We start from the raw sequence: 17599 nt of genomic DNA, 5'->3' as shown, positions 1-17599 counted from the left end.
TGTGAAGTGTGGTAGGGGAAGGAGTTAAATGACTTCAAGATTAGTACCCAAGCAATGCAAAGGTAGAATTGCCATTAACTGAGGTGGTAGAACTGCAGATGGAACGGGTTTGAGGGGAATATCAGGAGTTCCATTTGGGACATGTTAGCATTGAGATTTCTACTAGATGTCCCAGTGAAGATGTGGAAGAGGCAGCTGCCTACCAGCGTCTGGGAGGGGATCCCGGCTAGACATGTACCAGGAAGAAGTGGAGATGCTGAGCGTGAGAATAGTCATTACCTGGACACAGGGAGGCTCTAACCAAAAGTTTGTCTATTCTTTATTGAACCCAATAAGGAATTTAAAAAAAAAAAAAAGAAGAAGCTCCTCTTTTCTAAACAACCAAATTAAATCAATTAACTGTATTGTGAGCCTTTTGTGCCAGAGATTTTTATCTTACCTTTCTAAGCACAGGGCCCAGCTTATCAGATGTTTGCCGATGAATAAATAGGTACTTTTAAATCAGTCAGAAATATCTTGCAAAGGAGTTTAAAAGGAAGCTTTTACCAATGGAGCACTATGTAAGTCAGTATAACAAACGACTGAGTGCCTGTTCTGGGCAGTGTGGGTACACTCTGTGGGTGGTGAGGAACAACAACAAAGGAGCCCCCGAGGAATGTATTGGCTAGTGGGAGGGAAAAGACAAATTCTCAAACACTTACGGATAATAGGACCCTAAGAGAAGTAGGACGAAAATCCAGTGGGCATCAGGAAAGGTTTCAAGAAGGAGGCGGCGTCTAAGCCAAGCCTGGAAGGATTGTGCAGAAAACTTCAGGCAGAGGAAAAAGGCACTTTAACAGCAGGTGGTTCATTTTAGCTACAGCATCGTAGATGTAAAAATGTCTGACAAGTCATTGCCTTCATTCTTGAAAATTATTTTGAGTATAGAAATGAAAATATTTTCTTTTCAGAAATGTGAGTGAGCTTTCCCCTTTATTGGCATGTTTTAAGCAGTTTTGTTATGATATGCCTTAGTGTCGTTTTCTTCATGCTTCTGGTGCTTGGGTTTTGTTGAGCTTATAGGAGATACAGGTTTATGGTTTTCATTAAATTTTTGAACGTTTTCTGCCATTATTTTTTCAAATATTGTTCTGCCCTCCCTGTCAGCCAGAGACTTCAATTACACATGTATCAGCTCACTAATAATCTGGGTTTTTTTTTTTATCTTTTTTTCTCCATGTGATTCATCTTGGCTAGTTTCTATTGCTATGCCTTAAAGTGCACTAATCTTTCTTCTGCAATGTCTAATCTGTTCTTAGTCCAATTCAGTGTACTTTTCATCTTGTTGTAATTTTCATATCTAGAAATTTAAATTGTGTTTTTTATATTTTTAATGTTTCTGTTTAACATACTCAATCTTGATTCTTAGCTTCTTGAACAGTAGGAACACAGTTAAAATAACTTGTCTACTAATTAACTTTGTCTACTAAAATAACTTTGTCTACTAATTCCTTCATTTGGATCATTTCTGGATGCATTTCAATTGATTGATTTTCCCCCCTTCATTATGTGTTGTGTTTTCCTGCTGCTTTGCAGGCCTGGTAATTTTCTGTTGGATGCTAGACATTGTGAATTTTACCTTTTATGTGCTACTGCTTAATCAGGTACCCTTTAATTACCAAAGGAAGGAAACACACTGCCTTGGGTAAGTTCCACATGGCTGACCATCCTAAAAATGACACATCCCAACTTTATACCAAGAAAGTCCTACTGTTTCTTTAGCACTTATGTAAGAAATCAAAGGAAGCACAAAAAGAGCGGACGATAAATCCAGTTTGATTCCAGGATGCTCAGGAAGGGAAAGTGGTCATTTCTCTTTCTTAAGGAGAGACAAAGAATCTATCATTGACAGCTTACTATGTGGAAGGTGTAGACTATATGTTGGTATCATAAAAATAAACGAGATATATACTTCCCTTGCCCTCAAATGCTTACAGTTGGTAGGGAACAAACCAGTAACCCGGCAATGACATAAGTGCCCTGATGGGAATAGAGCAGGATGCTGTGGGACCACATAGGAACATCTCCAACCTGGGACAGGAGGAAAGAGTTCCCAGGAAAGCGACACCTAAGCTACAACTAGAGTGATACACGATGTGAGAGAGTGACTAGAGTCTTGTAACCTTTTTCTGATTGTGAGTGTGCCCATTATAGTAAATTGGAAAATACAGAAAGGTATAAAAACTGTAATTTTTAAATTACTTTATTTTGCAAATTAATAAGTTAATGTAGCATGTAACTTATGGAGAAGTTACCCTGTGATCCTTTTGCTTTGCTTTGTTTTTTAAAACTTGTAAAGAATCATCAGGAAAAGAAAAAGATCCCCACCTCTTTAGGCAGGGTTCTGTTCTCAAGGTCTGAGCTTGCAGGAAGTTTTCTAGGGTGGGGTCGGGGGATGGGAGAGAGAGAGAGAGAGAGAGAGAGGAACCTGGAAGATGCTGGAGCAGGCCTTTGTTTTGATGGGAACAAGTAGAACTTCTCAAAGTATGGGTGGGGGCCATCTGCATCAAAAAGACCTAGGAGCGTTTGTTTAAAATGCTGATGTGTGGACTCCACACTGGATCTCCTGAGTGAGAATTGATGGAGGTCAAGCCTGGGAGTCTGCATGTAAATTGCTCCCTCGGTGATTCTAATACACCCTAAATTGGAGAATCACAGGAACGGAATTAAGCCAGACTGGGTGGGAGAAGGGACTAGAGGCTTGGTAGTTTGAGGTTTAAAAGAGCAGGGCCCAACTGACTCTGAGACAGGCTGGATCTCTAACACCAGGGAGGGGGCTGCAGGTATTTGATTATGGTGAAGGTATTTTTTCCTGTTTATTGGTAATTTGAAATTTTTTTCATTGTGTGAGATTTGCTCATTCATGTTTTAGCTTATTTTTAAAAATAGTTTTCTTACTAATTTACAATGACCCTTTTATAGGAAAGTTATTAGTTTTTTGTGTATTACACACATATTTTCCCCTCAACAAAGATTATAACATTTATTGAGAACTTACAACTTGCCGAACGCTATGTTAAGAGCTTTAAGTATGTCAAAAATGTCCTTATATTGATAACAACCCTATGAAGTGATCACCATTATTATCATTCCCATTTTACAGACAGGTCACCAAGCCTTAAAGAGGTAAATCATCCTGTTCAAGATAACAAAGCCAGTGAGTGAAGGAATTGGAACTCAGATCAGACGGAGCATGTCTGACTCCAAAGCCATTGTTCTTTACGCCACCCCTTTCGCCCTTACTGCCTTTTAATTCTGTTTATAGGTCTTTTCATGTTTGTACATGAAAATTTTTATTTTCATGTCATTAGATCTATAAAGCCTCTCTTCTATGGGCTCTTCTCTTGCTTCCATGCTTAGAATGTTCTTCCCTACCTCAAGAATCGCAAGATCCAATAGTCACCTCTATTTTCTCATAGTTACACATAATTTCGTTTAAAAGCTATTCCATTACATTTGTATGTGTTTACAATATATAGAGAAAAAGAGCCTTTCCCCTTTAGGAAAAAATTGGCAAGAATAAGTTGTAAAATTGCTAGACTCGCAAATAGGCAATTCACAACAACACAACTTAAAAATACAGATAGGAATTTGAAGTTAGTAACTTGATATTTAGTGGCAATTTTTTTCTTTTTGATGACTGGAGGAGAACTGTCTCAAGATGTGGCACAGTATATGTAGATACAACACCATGTTGTTTCCATATTTGTGTCTATTTCCAACCTGGAGGAAGGAAGACCCAGCACAGGAGATGGTGGGAAACCGCGTCCTGAGCCTTTTCTGAAGGTAGCCCAGTGTTTTTGGTCCCTGAGCTGGGTTAGCCAGTTGGTGCCAGTCGGAATTCTTGCTGCCAGTGAGTCACAGGCCAGAGGAGGAAATGCAAAAGGACCGGCCATTCCAGAGAGGCAGCCACTTGACCTGCAGGTGGGACAAGGCTGAGAACCTGGGGCTCGTTGGCACGTAAGGGACTCCCGGTGGAAGAAGAGAAAGGTTTGGGAAGGGGGTTGTAATGACCAATGGTGGCTTATATTTAGTGGGTTAGGGTGCTTATCAATTTGTATTGGTTATTTCTATAAATCCTCCGTATTACATTTCGTATTTAGTTGCTGAACTGAGATAGTAAGTAGACTTTAGTTAACTACTTTTATTAAAATAGTATGCGTTGATTTTTCAAAAAGCAGAGTCAGCTGATTTACATTCAAATCATGAAACAATATGTGTTTATAACACCAGAGTTGTTTTTATAAGAACCTCATTTACTCCTCACAGTTGCTCCCTGGGGAAAGTATTGCCATGGGTCCTACTTTGTCAAGGGGCTGGGGAGCTTGTGCAGGGCCCTGTGCAGTCAACTAGAAACAACAGTCATCTGCCACTCCCTGTTTGACCCAGGATCAGAGCCTGAAGAAAGCCTGAGGCACACCTGGGGGAGGACCTGCTCCTTCAGGGAATTTGGTCGTGCATTTTCGGACGTGCCCAGTGTTAATAAATGTCATACTGGGCTGTTCCCCCAGGCCCTATCCCAGCTGCAAGTAATTTTCCTGGAGACATTGGGTGAGGGCGTTTGTTGGAACTACCCCTTGCAACTGGGATTGTTGAGGAGTCTTGAGCCCAGATGAGCTGCCTCAGCTTCTGTGACTTCCCAGCCTTTGCGTGCAAGTGGGCTGGCCGAGGCTTGTGGGTGGACTCCAAAACAACACTCATTAGTTATTTGTTCAGCATTTTATTAGAGAATCCAGGCAATGACTGAGGCAGGGTGAGAAGGACAGCCGTGGGAAGCGGCACTGAGGCTTCAGCTCTGACAACACAGTTCAACTCCTCAGAAACAACTCAGCAAAGTAAAGGCCATGGGGGTAAATTGAAACCCTCCCCGTCCCCTCCCCCACTCCTTGGAGAGTAGGCTGGCCTCCACTCCCACCCTAATGCACTGAGCAAAGGAGGAGTTGGTGAATACCATGCTTTCCCCATGGCATTGCATTTTCAGTGATGTTTGAGCCTCCTTTACATGTCAGCACTCCAGTCTCTGCCCGGCTGACCCAGCCCTAACCGGCCGTGGTGCACAGCTCATGCAGGCATGAAAGGGTTGTGTTATTACCCGACAGGCCAGCGGCACATCCATGGTTTCTGGTTTGGTAGTGATGTTGATATGGGGCGGGAGAAGGACAGCCATGTCTCAGGGGCGCTAATGGGAGAACCCTAGCCTCTGCAAGTGCCTGTTTTCTAGGGATTAGTGGAGTGTTTGCTAAAGTAAAGTTATCCTAAGCAAACGGGCACAAAGAGAAACAGGTAACCGCATGCTAGATATTCAGGTCCCATAAACAATGTTACTGCCAGTCAGAAAGGAATATCACTGATTAAGGAGCACAATTCCCACCCAGTTGAACTACTAATCGATAATGAAGCATGTATTGAGTACCAGTGGTGGTACTCATCCCCGTGGTGGGAAAGGGAATGGATGCGTGAATGGGGCACACAGAAAAAAAGATGAAACTGTCCCTACCAATAAGAGCCTCTCTGGTTAGAAGCCAGAATAACACACAAATAAGCGTGCCAACCATCAGCCACACAGTGTCACTGGTGGGCTCAGGAAGGGGCAATTGTGGGACTCAAGGTCTTTGGGGAAGGCCGGGCAGGATTCAGCTGGGTTCTCAGGATCCCAAGCAGGATGAACCAACACTAGCATAGGGCCCCCAGGCCGCCGATGTGGGATGGCCAGGGCTTGCTCCCTTGAGCTCACAAATGCCTTGACCTTTGGCTGACCGCGGGGGAGCTGCAAGAAGGAGGTCAAGCCCCAGAATTTCACCCCCATACAAGGCAAACCCCATTCTCCTGTTGAGGTTTGCAGATTGTCGTCACCATGACTTGGCCTCAGTGTGAATTCCTGCCTTTCTCAGAGATGAGCTGACCCCAGCTTCAGACACTCATGAGGGAATCCTCTAACACCTGCAGTCTAACCCTCAAGTACAAACAGCCGGGCCACCACACTGATAGCCCCTTCTCTGCAGGCCAGGGAATCTCAGTCAATGGCAGGCTCGCTGGAGCTGTTTCTGAAGGAGCTTTTGCATGCACATAATAATAGCAATTTTCATAATTAAGGAGAGTCATAAAGAGCATTCAATTGTCTAAAAAAATGGACTTTAAGTTACAAAATAGGTCAGATCTGAAAGGTGACTCAGAATTTAAAGTGTTCCAGCTAGCAAACAGGAACCTGCACTTAGGGACTTCAGAGAAACCATGGCAGGACACATTGTTTTAGCAACATGCAAACCAGAGCAAGCTGGTGACATCGGGCAAGTTTTCTCCCTTTCTTTTTCGTGAATCAGTCCTGAGAGTAAAAGGTGAAAGGAAGGGAGTTCAAGAAGGCAGCCAGCCAACCACCACCGCAAGGTTTTGTGTTCAGAAGAGCAGTGGCAGCTCACCACATTCAGGGCTATTCATTCTGATGAGGAAGAAACACTTTTGCAAAGAAAACCTTTCACTTCTGCACAGAAAAGATTTCTTGAAACGGATGCATTTTCAACTAGTAAAAATCTAATATTCTGTTCGTATTCAAAGCAAACTAAAGCAAAAATTTGCATTTCAAGTTGAATTCAGACGATTCCTTTTGCAAAGTCTAGGCAATATGGAAAAGTGTATGTGGGAGAAAGTAGTACTCAGCTCCGGAAGCTGTGGGTGAGCCTGGGCCAGCTGCTCCACTTGCTTTCTCTGGACCTCAGCTTTCTCATCCCTGACTCTAGGTTTCTAGGTGTTCCTCCCCACCTCCTCGCCACCACCCCTTGGTGGGAGCAGAGTTTGAAATCATCTGTCTACATTTTACAAATAAGTAACTAAGGCCACTCAGGGCGACAGCTGTTGTTCCCATAAAATGTGTCCTCCAAGCTAGTGTGGCTGGGTTGGGAGAGTTCCCACCAGGGCTCTCGGTGCCTCACCCACCCTCTTCCCAACATTATCACATTTTCACATCATAAACCCAGGTTAACAATTCATTGTCGTCTTCTCTCAAAGGAAGATCTCCCTGGGAACCCATTGATGCGCTTTCTGACTTGAACCCTGTCTCCCCAGTGGAAAAGCTCTAGACCCAAAACTGTCACTGTAGGCAGAAACAACAGGGATGGGGCGGGGATTGGAAGTGAGGGAAATAAAGAAAAGAGGAGATGAGATCATTCTTAAGAAAAGGTGCAGCTACAGCTAATTTTAATGGATTATAACATTATTAGCATTGCGGGCAGGGAAAATCTCTATCTTCTGTGCTACCATGACAGTTCCTACAAGGGACTCTCACCTCCCCATGGGAAGGAGTGGTCAGCGGGGTCACACCTTGGGAATGCCCTGAATATGTCACACCCTCCTTGACATGTAATCCTAAATTTCTTTGTTCTTTGGAGCAGCTGCCCTTTTTCCTGGGCCTGCCCACTCCCGCATTTTGGGAGTGTATTCTCTTTCTTTTTTTAAATAAACCCTCTGCTTGCTTGGCTTACTTGGCTTTGTTTACATGGATTAATATTTTGGTATGTCCTGGAATTCCTTCCCATGTTTACCAAGAATTCCCAGTTCCTCCTGCAACAAAACAAGGCGCATTTCTCTGCAGTGATACAGACAAAAGAGAGAGCAAGTTTTCTTGCTCAACAAAATGCTTCATTCTTTGGGGAGCAGGGACAGGTAATAAATAAATGTATACATAGGCATGACAATATTGGATAACGATAAGTGTCACAGAGACAAAAAGCCGGATGAGGTGATCGGGAGTAGCTTCTGGGGCGACTTTCAGTTGAGGAGTCAGAGAAAGCCTTTCAGTTGAGGAGTCAGAGCAGAGCGACCGGGAGGGTGGGGGGAGGTGGCCTCCAGGCAGGGCCACCTCCTGAATGGACTTGCCAGACACTCCCAGGACGCTGAGCTCTAAGGCCTCTTCCAGCCTCACCATTCTCAAATCCAAAATCAAGAGTTAGGAAGCCCTCTATGCCAGAGGGGACTCCTTAATTTGACAGTCTAGATTTTGTGACTTTCCGTTTGGGGTTTTCTTATTGTCATGCGGGGCACCCGGCAGGGTCTCTGGTCCCGCTCCCCACACAAGAACGCAGGACATGGTGAGGCCAAAAAGGAACACCCACGGAGCCATAGGTAGGGGAGTCATACCACTATACTCTCACTGGCAGCTGGGTTGGAGACACAGGAACCAGGAGCAACACAATTCTCAACCCTCACTGTGCTGCTTGCAGACTCAGCCACCATCTTCTTGCTAGCTCCCCCTTTCTCTTTCTTGCTAGCATAGCCACGGCAGTTATATTCATGGCCAATGGCTCACTGGTTACAGCTGACGGCCATTTGATCACAGTCAACGGCCATTTACTACCTGAGCCAGCACCTTTCTATGTGAGGCCGAGAGCCTGGAAACTGCTTTTTGGGGCTCTGTCCCCACACTTATTTTCATCCAAATTCTTAATCATTATTATCAGAAGAAAAAAACGTTTCTGATTTTCTTGTGGCCCTACCTTTTCATATCCTGTGTTTCACCTTGATGCAATCTTACACATCCCAAGTTTGTTAAAAGAATATTCCTGAGTGAAGAGTAACACAATTTACTGGTAAATATCTAAGTTCACATTTAGGCTATAAATGAAGCCAAAAGATCAGGAAATGAAAGCTTGTCCTTTTTTTTCTTTTCTTTACAGAATCCGGGCCTACCCCAGACCAGTGATGAGTATAAAAGAGAAATGCTAATTTTCCCTATTGATGCTTCTGTTGTTTCAAAGTCGTCTTTCTGTGACCCCCCAGGCAACAAATGAAGCATTGTAAAGTCTTTAATGGTTCTCTCAATGGTCAATTACACATTTTTTTACGCAATAAATTTTGTCAGTAGTGCAGCTGATTACACTCATTTATGAAAATGACTAAAAACAGTGAATAGAACATTTTTTCTGTCTGGTTCTGTTCAGATAATCACCAGAGCCATAATACAAAGTGTAGTAGACCTGGAATCACAAAACCTGGGGTTGAGCCCAGCTCGTCTGTGAGCCAGCAGTATGACCTTGAGTAAATGATGCCACGTCGCTAAGCCCGTTTTTATCTGTATAAAAGGGAGGATAATATGTCCCAATATACTTCACCCCAGAGAGTTGTTGCAGCGGGGAGGGAAGGGACACCTGCAATGTTCCCAGGCATTGGTAAGTTTCCAGCTCTTAAGGTAGTGGGTGGTATATACAGGTTTGTTTTAATATTCATCTTTAAATTGTTCACGTACATTTCATATATTTGTGATATAATCCGATATAGTTCACAATAAATTGCTGAAGCAGTCAGTCAATACTCGTTGACAGACTTAACAAAAAGTAAATATAGCACGAGTTTTCCTCTGGACCTCCTAGCAAAGAGAATAAACCTAAGTAGAAGACAAAACAATTATTCCCCTCAAATCAAAACATGTTCTTTTTAAAAAGAGTTTAATTGAAAGAGTAATCAGTGAAACAAATAAAACAAAAGGGCATATCATGCTCAGTACTGATCCATCCCACCTGGCCCTCCACCCCTCCTCCCTTGAGGTTTTCTTAGATTTCTCTCCAGAAATAGTCTAGAAAGCCAAAGACAAAGAATCTTGATAGTGGCAAGAAAGAAGCATATAGAAGCATTTGTGTGTGCACCACTTTTTTACATAAATGGAAGTATGTTATACATGCTGCTCTGCACTTTTTTTTTCATTTATCTTGGAGTCTTATGGCTTAAAAATTTTTTTTAAACCATATGGTTTAAAATATCAGCCTTATGGTTTTAAAAAAATTTTTTTTCACAGTATTTCCTTGTATGACTATGCTACACTTTATTTAAGCAGACCTCATGGATAAATATTTAGGTTGTTTCCAGTTTCTGCTCTTGCCCACATTTCTGCAACACCCATCTTTATGCTCAGATATTCTCACACATATATGAGTGCATCTGTAGAATAAATCCCAAAGCGTCATTGATGAATCAAAAGGTAGATCCATTTAAATTTCAGGAGAGATTGCCAAAATGCCCTCCAAACAGACAGTATACTTCCATCAACAGGATGTAAGAGCGCTGCCGATCACCCCTGTGATATGTGCTCTGCTAGTCTTTTTTATTTATCTATTTATCAAACCTAAGAGGTAAAAATAGTATTTTATCATTTAGATCTATTTCTTTAACTCAAAGTAAAGATAAGGCCCTCTTTTGTTTTTCTCTGTATTTCCTGTTTGGGTCCATTGCCCAGTTTTCTTTTGGTTCCTTTACTTATTGCTTTGGAACAGCTCTTTATACATGAGCCCTTTGCAGTTAGCCTCCAGGTTTGTGTTTCTTCTTTGTTATTGCTTGAGTTTTACCTCTTGCAGAAATCTTTAATTACTAGATAGTCAAAGGCATTGCATTCCACCTACATATATATAGTATGAGTGTTGTTTCCTTCTTAGAAAGTCTTTCTTACTCTAATTCCATTATAAATATTTTCCTTCAGTACTTTTACTAGTTTTTTTTCACTTTTCAATTTTGAAGAATGTCATTTAATTAACTTACTTAGTGTAAGGAATGAAATCAAGATTCAGCTTTTTGTTTTCTCCCCAGATGTCTATCCAGTTGTGTCAACTCTATTTTTTAACTAATGCATTTTCTTCCCATAGTTCTGCAATGCCACATTATTTGGGTCTAAAAATTGCTGTATCTAGAAATTTAAAATTCTTGGATGGTAAATTGATAAATTAACCAAGTCCTTCCAGGCAAATTCAAGGAACCATCAAAACAATAGCATCAATAGAGTGCGCTTATCATGTGCTGGGCCCTGTTCTGAGTGTGTTGCATGTATTTGCTCATTTAATCCACATGACCATGCTATAAGGTAGGTGCTATAAGCTTTATTTACAGACAGGGACACTAAAGCACAGAGAGGTTAAGTAACTTGCCCAAGGTCATACTTCTTGTGAGAGGCAAAGTCATGATTTGAACACAGATAGTTTGAGTTTAGAATCCATGCTTCTATCCAACACTCTGCTGCCTCCACAAATGGAGAGCATTTTTGTGTGTGCTTCCTACTAGGCACTGCTCTAAGAACTTCACATAGAGTCATTTCACTTAGTCTTTCCAACAATCCTAAGAAGTAAGCACTATTACTATCTCCATTTTACGGACTAGCAAACTAAAGCAGAGTATAACTGGAGGATAGAAAGGGAGGGAGGAGTGGTGTGAGATGAGTCCAGAGAAGGAGCACTTTTGCTCTATCTTTGGAGCAGCAAGGAATCACGAAAGTGTTTGAATCGGGGCTGACCCGATCAGATTTGGTTTTTGTGAAGCTCATTAGGAGCAGCGTGGAGAATGGAAGTGGGAAGGGGCTGCACAGTGGGTGTGGGAGAACCAGATATCAGACGAAGACCAGGCTGCACTGGCCCCCACCGCACACGGCCTTCCAGCGGTGACTAGGCAGTGTCCACAGGGCATGAGGATTACTACCCTTGGCGGCCAGGGACAGAGCCCAAGACAGGTGTTTATATTATTTACATTTTCAGAGAAAACCAAAGTGTCAAGAGGTTACCTCATCCCTGCTCACCCAGCTGGTGAATGCTTGCTCCTCGCCCGTAAGCCTACGACCCTCTTTACTCAGGCTCACAAATTGAGTCCCTCAGATGCTAGGGGGCCGGCGCATTACAGCCTCGAAAGTCAAATTTGGCAATTCCTCCTCCATCCCTCTGTCTTTTCCCGATTGGGTAGAAATCCAGGAAATTCCATTGACGGTATTGACAGATGAGCTTCTGATATCAAATATCTTTGGATCTCTTAAGGGTTTCTCTTCTGTTTTAGGTGAACTTTTCCTGGGACTTCTGCGTGTTCTCCCAAAGTTACTTCATGAATTTTTCTAATTGCTTTCTTCTTGTCTGAATAAAGGGCAAGTTCGGGGCCCACTGCCTGCTGTGCTCCTATTAACCAACTTCTCTCCCTTCAGATCCGAGTGATGCTGGACCTGTGCAACAGCACCAAGGGGATCTGCCTGACAGGTAGGCTGGCCGGGCTGCTCACAGGGAGAACGTGTGTGCTAGCCCAAGGGCTGGGGCAGAATGAACGCCTCGCAACACTTTAGGTTATAAAAATACATGTTGCTTTACTTTTACCAGATGATTTTAATGGGCTGAAAATCAATTGTAATATAAATATAAAAATGCTGATAATAATAATATTTTTGGTATTGCCATAGAAATAAAGCCTGGAAAATAAATAGGTGTTGGGTAATGGGAAACATGTAGTACCTTGAACTGGTGCCACAGATGTTTTCCCTATTCCCATTAGTTTTTAAAAGGGAAAAGACCTTGCTAAGTGATAGAGTTCTTTTTACCAGAGAATAGTGTTCTTTTACCAGAAGTACTTATTTGCTTCCATCATACATATAGGATACATATAGCATCGATAGCTCTAGAAACAAACTGCTAAGTCGTCAAGAAGACACTGTTTCATTAGGACTGCACTGTGTGGTGCCTGCTATGTGCTAGGTGGGACGGGCGGTGGGTCCCATGCTGCCCCCTTCTAGTCAATGAATCAAGAACAAATAGCCACGAGGGAGGGAATCAATCTCAAGGCACATCAGCCTTGGAACAAGGAATGCCTGGTATATGGGGCAGGAGAGGAGGGGAGCGGTTTCAATGCCATTGTCTGCACCTGAGTCTCACCGAGTCCTGCCTCCTGCCTGAGGGGAAGGGTGCCTGCCTCCTGCCTCCAGAACCGGGGACAAGGTAAAACATAGACCTTGGAGAAATCACCCAATTCGTGTGTGTGCCCTGCTACCCCAGGATGGGCAGATAAAGTCTGATTTCAGACACTGCATTTCCTGCCTCTCCAAAGGGGGTATAGCTTTCTGAGGAAACAGGGAGAAATTTTTTTTTTTGCTTTAAAAGTCTATTATGGAGTAAATGCACAGCTCTGGTGGACTTTAAAAGGCAACCAAAGACTTTGTAGCCATCTGCAGCATTGTTGGGTCACCTTAGTCTGTGGCTCCAGGCTCTGGGGAGGTCCCATTCACATTCCACTTGCACCCAGGGCTACACTGGTGGAGGCTGAAAAACCCTGCATGGTGTGTATCAAGTATAAGAAACCTGACCCTTTTCTGCGATATTCTCCCCAGTACCTCAGGTTACCTGCGTGCAGTAGGTGCTCAATGGGAGTGTGTCGAATGACTAAATCTGGGGGTTCTATAAGTGATTGAATGGGGGTGGTGGGCTGGTAAGAAACGCTTCCCTGAGGAACGCCGAGTCTGAGTCTGATTCTGATTCTCCTTCACTTAGTTTGGCCATAGAGAGAAAAGCTGTAATCCTGTGGCTTCTGGGGAAATGCTAATTGAATTACTTGAGTCACATTTCAGCCCTTACAAAAAATTAAATATCTTGAGAACAGCTTGGTTCTTTATTCTGAAACTCTTCTAGCTTAAGCACCTTTCTTAAGTCCCTTTTCAGAGTTCTTGCGTGTGACAGTAATAAATGCTAGAGAAACGCTCAGGTGGGTAGAATTATAGGCACAAAAGCCCTGTTGAGAAGCACAGGAAAAGCTTCTTCCTTTTTGATGTTTATAGTGATAGGAGAGCCTTCTATGTATCTAGTGAGAGAAGGAGAGCCTGTTCAGTGGATGGAGGATGGAGCTATGGAGACCACTGAGGGGAGATTGACAGGGGGTAGGGGATCCAATCCGTACTGGAAATGGGTTGAGGAGGTTATTCTTTGGCACCTCAAAATGCTTTTCAAAAGCCAGCTCTTACCTTCTCCTTTCATGCCGGCTTGAAATTGGGCCTCCTTTTACACAGAAAGCGCTTCCATTAAAACTTCAGGGTGAAAAGCACAAATTACAAAGTGAGGTGGTGGCTTGGTTTAGGCCAAACTGTCTGGATTGGGGGTGAGGAGGTGACAGGACCCAGGACTGAATCAGTAACTGCGGGGGGAGGGGAGAGAGCCTTCCTTGGTCCAGAGGCCCAAGAAGACGCTCGCAGGAAGGGTTGCCAGGGCAGACCCTGGGCTGGGGGTCTGAGAACAAGGTCTAGCTTTTTACATTAGATTCATCTTTGAAAAAGTGGGTGCTTCTGACTAATCCAGCTGTGACCATGAGACCCCATCCTTGTTCCTTTTCCGGGACTTAGCTGTGGTTGTTATAGAGACAAGGATAGATGCTGTGTAGTTTTGTGTAGCACATGACATCTCAGGTGAAGATGAGAGCAATTCACTAGCTAGAGTAGTTAGGGGCTTTTACTGGTGCAGAGTTTATCAAATAACATATGCTTTTCTGGAGGTATTTTACCCTTGAGCCCATATTTTCTTAGAACCCCAGAATACCTTCTGGGAGAGCAGGTATCTTGAAGAAGGCAGGTTCTTGAATTATTCTTCACTTCTAGTGGTTTCCACATATGGACTTGTTGGAAAATCTCTAAACCATAACATTGCTGAACTGATTGTCGGGACTGACGTGCTTTAAATCTACAGTGCCCATTCTCCTTGCAGCCAAGTGACTCCAATCCAGTGATGGCACACATCACTACTCCTTATCCTTTAACCAGTCAGACATCAATAATGCATCACAGTTGCTGCTGACTATGTCCTCATGTCATTCTTTTCTGGTGCTCCAAAAAGCTGTCCTAATTGATTAGAATTGGCACTTGAAATAAAACCTGTTTGCCATCCCTACTCTAATTTTTTAAGGTTACCATAGCCATAGTTCAAAGTTGAAATGCACCAAATAAATGGAATTGGACCAAAGCTGCAGCTTAATGGGGGCATGTGAGGGAAGATACCTTTTCAAGTCAGGTGTCCTGGACAGCTACTGTGGGTGTACCAGCATTCATGGGATGGGAACTGAGGCCTCAAAGCTGTAGCCAGTGCGACCTTTGATAAGCAAATGGACAGGTCCTTCTCAGCTAGTGCTTGTGATGGTGTTCACTCAACTGGCCTCCCCAAGCAAACGAGCTGGTGGTCTTGGTGTTGGCAGATTCCAACCAAGTGTGAGAGCTTGGGCCCTCTCAGGCCATCCCTCCAGGAGAGCCACACATGCCTGACTCCCAGGGTGAAGGAGAGACCGCAACCCCTCTGGCCAGGGCTCCTGTCTGGCCCTGAAACTGTGGCCGGCATGACCCTGAGCCCCAGGGAGTCTTTGCTGGGGTAAGAGAGGGAGAGACTCAGGACTCCAGACCTCAGACCTCAGATGTGCTTCAGGCCTGACTGTATCAGGTTTATGAAGTTGGGTCTTTCACTAGCTCTTTCTAAAGCAAATAGAACCAGACTTCACTTTCTGACATGTTTCTATTTGATGTTTTTAGGCTTTTTTTCTTCTATCAGCAAGACTTTGGTAAATGTGTAGCTACTTCCTCTGTGGTCATTGCTATGTTAAGCAGGTGCCTTGGGTCATGCAACACTTGTTCTGACACCGTTCCACGGGACAGCAGGAAAGCACTGGGGCCCCAGTGGGGTGGAATCAGGAACTGGAAAGCCACCAGAATCCACACAGCTCCTCTCACAGTCTATCTAATTTTCTTGTGATACCCAGACTCTCATCTCTGCTTCTCTCTACTTCATTCTCTTCTCTCAGCAGACTGACGTTTTTAATCGTTTTTTACTGTGCATGGCCATCCAAAAATCTCTAGTTTACATAACTAGGAGCATTGTGGGTCCATTTTACATCTCAAGGAGAAGAATCTAAGTGGCTCAACGATTATCAAGCCTCTAGCCAATTCTAATCGATGCTGGCTGGGAGTATGGGGTGGGGATAGTCGGAGCCAGTGACAGCATTTGCAGGGCCTAGTGCATAATGAAAAGGGAGGGGCCCTTAAAAAGCAGGGAAAAGGGTTTCATCCTTTTCCTCCTTTCTTTCATGGTCTCACTCTCAACCTGCTATGGAGGGGCTTTTTATTTGCTATTTAATGCCAGACGCCCTGAGGCATGGGATACTCTCCTAGTGAGTACAGACCCTCACAGGCACGGGGGCCCCACTCTGTGACTCAGGCTTGCTGGGCACACACCCAACCCTAGCCTTCCCTGCACTCATACCCAGGCCCCCAGCAGGGCGGAAGGTGGCAGCAGTCACTGATGGGGTGGGGAGTCAGGAGAACGCTCCACATCAGGGGGCAGGGGAGCAGCCAGAACACCTGTCCAGGGGAGGCAGGGAGGCAGGTGGAAGCAGGAGCACATCTGAACCAAGGCTCCAAGTCCCTGAAACACGCGTCATCATCACATGGGACTTCACTTACAAAACACATTCAAAGATAAAATTATTGAAAATTTCTAGCCGGCAACCACAGAGCATTAAACCCAAGCACAGGGCCCACTTCTGAGTGTGGGGCCCTGTCAAGCACACTGGCAGCTCCAGGAAACCAGCCCTTCATCCAGTATTAGCAGAATGTCTCCGTCGACAGGTATTCCCAGAGGGTCTGTCATTCAGAAGGGGAGAAGGGTCAGGAGTTTTCTAAATGCCCAGCTGGCCCATATAAATAATGTGACATTTAACATTATTATAATGCCATATGTCTGGGGCTTTTTCCAGGTATAAGGACCCTTAGGCAGATCAGATGGACTCCTGAGAGGACAGTAGGACAGAGGCTAGTCATCGCTATAGCACTCTGCTTCTGAGCTCTTCGGAACTGTCTTTCTCGTCTGACCTTCTCTTCTCCATTAGCTCCAGGGCCTGGAACCTGCTGGATTCCCTCGTACGACTTTGGACCACTCTCTCTCTTTCCTGGTGCCTCTTCTATCACCTGCCTCCCCCCAGATGGGGTGTGTCCCCTTCTCTCTCCATCCCAAAATTTGGTTGGTCCAAACATTTTAATTTTGCTTCAAAACTAATAGCTCTCAACCTTTCTTGGATCAGAGACCCCTTTAAGGATTTGCTGATGGTGATGGATTCTTTTCTCAGAAAATGTTCACATCAGATGTGAGTGGGGAGGGGACCCAGGACCATCTGCATCCCAATCACCTGATGTGCTTGGTAAAAATACAGGTTCCTGGGCCTCTAAATCCAAACTGAACGAGAATCTCCAAATGGGGCCCAGGTAGCTGCATTTGAACAAGCATTCCAGGTGATTCTATAGACCCAAATGACTCAGAAATGTAGCCATAGGGTGTCAGTGGATCTTTGTCAGGGGACCCTAATCTAAGTGCTTCACCATAGTGACACCCGTGGCCATGGCCAGTGTGTCCTAAATATATAGCTCCATCCAAGACTTTTCTCCAATAGTCCTACCACATAGAAATGGTTATTGGACTGTCCTGGGAACTTGTGAAACCTATTGCATACAGTTGATTCTTGCTTGTTCACCTTCTTTCCTACCAATCTGCACTTCTGAATTTGGCTCCATTTGTAGTCAGGAATGATGATTGATTTCTTTGGACCTCTGTCAACTATCCACACCACTCCTTTACCAGTGTGTACGTGTGCGCCATCTGGTGGTAAAGTCATGTGGCCACAGGCTACCCGGACCCTAGAAAGCATGCCATTTTCAGCAAATCACGGTTGCCCTAAGTAGGGCTATATGTATTGAAAGCATACCTTCAAACACGTATTCTTCCAAGAGTCCTCATGTCTGTAAAACAGGCTCTCTCCATCAATA

General features: G+C 44.0%; 1 protein-coding gene across 2 annotated transcripts in view; it reads left to right on the top strand.

Annotated features, from left to right (window-relative positions):
- Positions 1-17599, top strand: part of GLDN (gliomedin) — a 50945-nt gene that overhangs the window by 13137 nt on the left and 20209 nt on the right. For both annotated transcript variants that reach the window (XM_033108820.1, XM_033108821.1), the window contains exon 2: positions 11975-12026. In XM_033108820.1, the coding sequence (XP_032964711.1) occupies positions 11975-12026 (52 nt within the window). The remainder of the gene's footprint in view (positions 1-11974; positions 12027-17599) is intronic.

Source organism: Rhinolophus ferrumequinum, chromosome 6 (genome assembly GCF_004115265.2).
Source record: "Rhinolophus ferrumequinum isolate MPI-CBG mRhiFer1 chromosome 6, mRhiFer1_v1.p, whole genome shotgun sequence".
Classification (NCBI taxonomy): domain Eukaryota; kingdom Metazoa; phylum Chordata; class Mammalia; order Chiroptera; family Rhinolophidae; genus Rhinolophus; species Rhinolophus ferrumequinum.
Note: the sequence above shows the minus strand (reverse complement) of the source record. Positions and strands in the feature narration are given on the sequence as shown.